Raw genomic sequence first — 6679 nt, 5'->3', positions numbered from 1 at the left:
ATGTAGGTATGGGAACAGCTGGAAGAGAGAGGGTAAATGTTATCCTGTTGTGTATGGGAACAGCTGGAAGAGAGAGGGAAATGTTATCCTGTTGTGTATGGGAACAGCTGGAAGAGAGAGGTAAATGTTATCCTGTTGTGTATGGGAACAGCGAGAGAGAATGTTATCCTGTTGTGTATGGGAACAGCTGGAAGAGAGAGGCTAAATGTTATCCTGTTGTGTATGGGAACAGCTGGAGAGAGAATGTTATCCTGTTGTGTATGGGAACAGCTGGAAGAGAGAGGGAAATGTTATCCTGTTGTGTATGGGAACAGCTGGAAGAGAGAGAGGTAAATGTATCCTGTTGTGTATGGGACACGCTGGAAGAGAGAGGGTAAATGTTATCCTGTTTGTGATGGGAACAGCTGGAAGAGAGAGGGCTATATGTTATCCTGTTGTGTATGGGAACAGCTGGAAGAAGAGGATATGTTATCCTGTTGTGTATGGGAACCAGCCTGGGGGAAAACATAAAACAAAGAGAAGAAACCGAAATTAAAACATTTCAATAAGATGACGCCCATAAGACAGACTTTCCAGGCAGGCAGACAACCTGACCTGGTAACATGGCCTCCAGGCAGACAGACAACTGACCTGGTAACATGGCCTCCAGGCAGACAGACAACCTGACCTGGTAACATGGCATCCAGGCAGGCAGATGTTTTGACCTGGTAACATGGCCTCCAGGCAGACAGACAACTTGACCTGGTAACATGGCATCCAGGCAGGCAGACAACTTGACCTGGTAACATGGCATCCAGGCAGACAGACAACTTGACCTGGTAACATGGCATCCAGGCAGGCAGACAACCTGACCTGGTAACATGGCCTCCAGGCAGACAGACAACTTGACCTGGTAACATGGCCTCCAGGCAGGCAGATGGCCTGACCTGGTAACATGGCCTCCAGGCAGACAGACAACTTGACATGGTAACATGGCATCCAGGCAGGCAGACAACCTGACCTGGTAACATGGCATCCAGGCAGGCAGACAACTTGACCTGGTAACATGGCATCCAGGCAGGCAGACAACTTGACCTGGTAACATGGCATCCAGGCAGACAGACAACCTGACCTGGTAACATGGCATCCAGGCAGACAGACAACTTGACCTGGTAACATGGCCTCCAGGCAGGCAGACAACTTGACCTGGGAACATGGCCTCCAGGCAGACAGACAACCTGACCTGGTAACATGGCATCCAGGCAGGCAGACAACCTGACCTGGTAACATGGCCTCCAGGCAGGCAGACAACCTGACCTGGTAACATGGCATCCAGGCAGGCAGACAACTTGACCTGGTAACATGGCCTCCAGGCAGGCAGACAACCTGACCTGGTAACATGGCATCCAGGCAGGCAGACAACCTGACCTGGTAACATGGCATCCAGGCAGGCAGACAACTTGACCTGGTAACATGGCATCCAGGCAGGCAGACAACCTGACCTGGTAACATGGCATCCAGGCAGGCAGACAACCTGACCTGGTAACATGGCATCCAGGCAGACAGACAACTTGACCTGGTAACATGGCATCCAGGCAGACAGACAACTTGACCTGGTAACATGGCATCCAGGCAGACAGACAACCTGACCTGGTAACATGGCATCCAGGCAGACAGACAACTTGACCTGGTAACATGGCATCCAGGCAGACAGACAACCTGACCTGGTAACATGGCCTCCAGGCAGGCAGACGACCTGACCTGGTAACATGGGATCCAGACAGACAGACAACTTGACCTGGTAACATGGCCTCCAGGCAGGCAGATGGCCTGACCTGGTAACATGGCCTCCAGGCAGACAGACAACTTGACATGGTAACATGGCATCCAGGCAGGCAGACAACCTGACCTGGTAACATGGCATCCAGGCAGGCAGACAACTTGACCTGGTAACATGGCATCCAGGCAGGCAGACAACTTGACCTGGTAACATGGCCTCCAGGCAGGCAGACAACCTGACCTGGTAACATGGCATCCAGGCAGGCAGACAACCTGACCTGGTAACATGGCATCCAGGCAGGCAGACAACTTGACCTGGTAACATGGCATCCAGGCAGGCAGACAACCTGACCTGGTAACATGGCATCCAGGCAGGCAGACAACCTGACCTGGTAACATGGCATCCAGGCAGACAGACAACTTGACCTGGTAACATGGCATCCAGGCAGACAGACAACTTGACCTGGTAACATGGCATCCAGGCAGACAGACAACCTGACCTGGTAACATGGCATCCAGGCAGACAGACAACTTGACCTGGTAACATGGCATCCAGGCAGACAGACAACCTGACCTGGTAACATGGCCTCCAGGCAGGCAGACGACCTGACCTGGTAACATGGGATCCAGACAGACAGACAACTTGACCTGGTAACATAGCCTCCAGGCAGGCAGACAACCTGACCTGGTAACATGGCATCCAGGCAGACAGACAACCTGACCTGGTACCATGGCATCCAGGCAGGCAGATGTTTTGACCTGGTAACATGGCCTCCAAGCAGACAGACAACCTGACCTGGTAACATGGCATCCAGGCAGGCAGACAACTTGACCTGGTAACATGGCCTCCAGGCAGACAGACAACCTGACCTGGTAACATGGCAGCCAGGCAGGCAGACAACCTGACCTGGTAACATGGCATCCAGGCAGGCAGACAACCCGACCTGGTAACATGGCATCCAGGCAGGCAGACAACCTGACCTGGTAACATGGGATCCAGACAGGCCTAGGTCAGCTCTGTCTATCAGAGTTGGTTGGGAAAGAGCATAAGTTGTTTCTCAACGCTTCACTATGCGGAAGCCCTCGTGTGTGTGTGTGTGTGTGTGTGTGTGTGTGTGTGTGTGTGTGTGTGTGTGTGTGTGTGTGTGTGTGTGTGTGTGTGTGTGTGTGTGAATGCAGACATTGTTTGATAGCAATGAGGTGGAAAAGGGGTCCTGTGCTCAAAGCTAGGAAAGAAGAGAGGAGATGATGAAGGAGGGATGAGAGAGGTGCTGAAAGTAGGTCAGGTGCTTAGGGAAAGGGAAATGGGGAGACCTTGTCAGTTGTACAACTGAATGCATTCAACTGAAATGTGTCTTCCGTATTTAACCCAACCCCTCTGAATGAGAGAGGTACGGGGGGCTGTCTTAATCGACTCCCACGTCTTCGGAGCTCGGGGAGATCGGGAGGATTGGAGGAATAGAAAAATAATACCCACAGAGCTCAGCTAGATGACTTAGAATATGTGGAAGAAACACATTTGTTGAGAGTGAGAGAATGAAACAGAATCTGTGGAAGAAACAGACATTTGTTGAAAGTGAGAGAATGAAGCAGAATGTGTGGAAGAAACAGACATTTGTTGAAAGTGAGAGAATGAAGCAGAATGTGTGGAAGAAACAGACATTTGTTGAAAGTGAGAGAATGAAGCAGAATGTGTGGAAGAAACAGACATTTGTTGAAAGTGAGAGAATGAAGCAGAATGTGTGGAAGAAACAGACATTTGTTGAGAGAGAGAGGATTGGGTAATATGCTATGCACAGAGGCATGTCTGCAGTCTGGTGTGTGTGCGTGTGCGTGTGCGTGTGCGTGTGCGTGTGCGTGTGTGTGTGTGTGCGTGTGCGTGTGTGTGTCAAGAACGTTAGCAATGCTGAAATATTTCTCTAAATCTACTTTATCCTTTAGATACCGCTGATCAGCAGATCTGCTCAAATCTCTCTCTCTCTCTCTCTCTCTCTCTCTCGAAACTACACAACTGAATCTTCTCATCTAAGTGGGATTTGAGAGGCTTAGTTTTGTTTACTTAAAGTTTTTAAATCTGAATACACACACACACACACACATTATCGTGTAAGTACTGTATCAGTCACACATTCATAAGCAAGAACAAGCTCATTTGTTTCATACTATTGAAATCTCTCACAAAAACCTACACACAACCACATACAGCAGTGCAGCACAAGACAGTCACCCTCTCTCTCTCTCTCTCTCTCTCTCTCTCTCTCTCTCTCTCTCTCTCTCTCTCTCTCTCTCTCTCTCTCTCTCTCTCTCTCTCTCTCTCTCTCTCTCTCTGTCTCACTGTGATGGGGCGTGAACATAGATAAATAAAGGAGAGAAAAGAAGAGAGGGATCCATAGTGCTGGTGGGATGGGGAGGGAGGGAGGAGTATATTGAGGGTGGAGAGTGAGGAGGGGAAGAGAGAGAGAGAGGCATGGGCAAGCCGCCAACGCTGACGAAAGCTGCTTAGCGCAACCAGTTGCCATGGATACAGTCAGGGGCAGCACCTTGTGTGTGTGTGTGAGAAAAAAAAGAGAGAGAGAGAGGGAGGGAAAACCAACAGGCAGCGTCAGACAGAACCAGTGAGGAAGATAGAGAACACCAGGCTGCAGGACAGAGAGAGAGTGAGAGAGACAGAGGGAGACAGCCAGAGCAAAAGAGTGATAGTGATAGCTAGAAGATGGAGGTTCAGTCAGAATGCGTTGAGCCTCCTCCTCCTCCATGCGATCCCCAGCCGCCAGGGAAGATCAACAAAGCAGCATTCAAGCTGTTCGGAAAACGACGCTCCGGAATGGCCGGATTCTTCTCTTTCAGGAACAAAGGGGGCAACAGGAACGGGAATTCTGTGAATGTGAATTCTGTGAATGTGAATTCTGTGAATGTGAATTCTGTGGGGGCGACTAACGAGCTCGTCAGGAGTAAAACGCATGACGGACTAACGAGCTTGGAACCAGACGGACAGAGAGGGGAGGAGTCCGGAATATCAGAGGCGGGACAGGTGAGGTCTCTCAGCAAATCACTGAGCTTCTTTTCGCTGCTCAGACGAGGAAGTATGAGAGCCAATGAGAATACAGGGTTTGGGAGAAGGGGGAGGGGTTTAAAAGGCTTCTTCAGTAGTATGAAATGGCGGCGGAAGGAGAACGTGACGGAGGGAGAGGGGGAGGTAGCGGAGGTGAGAGAGGGGGAAGTGATTCTAACAGAAGAAGTGAAAGACATCACTCTGACCCTCGAACCCCAGCCCCGCCTGCCCCAGGAGGATCATGGTAGCTTGGAGGCTGAGCAAAACACAGAATCGGCAGGAACCTCTCCCTCCAACAACGCCACGACACCACTCACGCACTCAATCGCCTTGACTACAAACCTGTCAGAATCCCTCTATACGCCATCCCCCTCCCCTCTGCGCACCGTCCTCCACTCAAAACCCAAAACGTCAATTTCCTCTGTAACGGCCATCCCCCCTCTGGATCAGTGTGACCCTCCCTCCGAACCCTCAGTGGACCGGCTCTGTTCAGTCCTCTTCACTGACGTCACTTCACTCAAGAGCTTCGATTCACTGACGGGGTGCGGTGACATCATCGCAGACGCAGAGGAGGAGGGGGCAGGAAACGGTGGAGGAGGAGTAGGAAGTGCTACTAGCAGTAGCACTAGTAGTGGGGAAGGAGGAGGAGGAGTACGAAGCTCCATTAATACCCATGTCACCCCTTCCACCCCTACCTCCACCTCCGCTACTGCCTCTGCCCCTGCCCCCCTCCATGCCAGGGCACGGCTGATGCCCTCTCACTCTGCCCCAACTCAGCAGCCCTCTGGCAGCGGCGTGGTGGCCTACATGGGGGGTGGGGAGGAGATGGCCAGCCCTGACGGGGTGGACGACGCAGACATGCAGGGGCTCTGGCACATGCTCCCCTCTGGGGGAGAAAACTCCCCCACCTTCCTCCGATCCAACTCTCACCTGGCTCCCCCGAGGGGTACAGAGCGGAAACTCACCCAGGTCAAGTCTCTGGGACTCAGCAAGATCCCTGTAGTGGGGGGAGGAGGGGGAGGAAGGGTGACTAAACTCCCCACTCACGCCGCTTGCCAAACCTCCTCGTCCAATGAGATGGAGACTAAGGAGGAAGTCCCGCCCCAACAGGATGTCCCGGCTCTTAGGGATGAGGGCTACTGGGATACGCCTTCTGCAACCCCCACGGCAACGCCTGACAACGGCTTCCTGCGGAACCAAAGGCTTGGCCTATTGTGTGACAGTTGCTCTGGCGATGCGCTCTACGACCTCTACAATGAGGAATTGGAAAGATCTGATGACGAGGAAGAGGAAGAAGATCTGATGAGTACACCTTCCACCTCTGCATGTGAGTACAAACTCAGCCCTCTGGCCCGGACTACTCCTCCTTTCTCCTCCTCCTCTTCCTCTTTCCACTCGATGAAGGGAAGCACTAGCCTTCCCCGCGAGTCCAAAATCCCTCTTAGTGTCAGACAGATCACACCCCCTCACTCTGTGAGCCAATCAGCTCTTTCCTCTGTCCACGCAACCGCTCCTCCCTCTGACACACCCACCCATGCCCCTCCCCCAGCCCGGACCAGAATCCCTGTCTCCAAGGTGCCAGTCCGTCGCCCTGGGAACAAGGCCGGCAACGCTACACAAGGGCCAGCCCCCAGGAAGTAGCTTTGGACCAGGCAGCCATGAACTTTGGTGTCTTTGGACTAAACCTGTGTACACCATCACTGGTCTTATGTGTAAGACATTGCTGGACTGGTGGGTTGTGGAAGGCATCAGACAATGATAGACACTGGAAATAAAGTGAGAAGAGCTCTAAGCAACACTCCCTTTAGATCCTAGTGGGTCACAAGAAAACTAAATAAACTTTGGGTGGCAAAAAAAGTTTGACATATT

General features: G+C 52.0%; 1 protein-coding gene across 1 annotated transcript; it reads left to right on the top strand.

Annotated features, from left to right (window-relative positions):
- Positions 1-4471: 4471 nt before the first annotated feature.
- On the top strand, positions 4472-6451 carry LOC120050537 (APC membrane recruitment protein 2-like). Its single transcript, XM_038997123.1, has 2 exons — positions 4472-5836; positions 5888-6451. The coding sequence occupies exons 1-2, from the start codon at positions 4472-4474 to the stop codon at positions 6449-6451; spliced, it is 1929 nt and encodes a 642-aa protein (XP_038853051.1).
- Positions 6452-6679: the final 228 nt, after the last annotated feature.

Source organism: Salvelinus namaycush, chromosome 7, assembly GCF_016432855.1.
Source record: "Salvelinus namaycush isolate Seneca chromosome 7, SaNama_1.0, whole genome shotgun sequence".
Lineage (NCBI taxonomy): Eukaryota > Metazoa > Chordata > Actinopteri > Salmoniformes > Salmonidae > Salvelinus > Salvelinus namaycush.
This window is presented reverse-complemented; position numbering and strand designations above follow the sequence as displayed.

What these genes read in the sequence shown, in the direction of transcription:
- LOC120050537 (XM_038997123.1), top strand. Translation starts at nt 4,472, where the DNA reads ATGGAGGTTCAGTCAGAATGCGTTGAGCCTCCTCCTCCTCCATGCGAT. An exon ending in GGGGAGGAGGGGGAGGAAGG is followed by an intron (nt 5,837 to 5,887) that starts GTGACTAAACTC and finishes TCGTCCAATGAG; the next exon opens with ATGGAGACTAAGGAGGAAGT.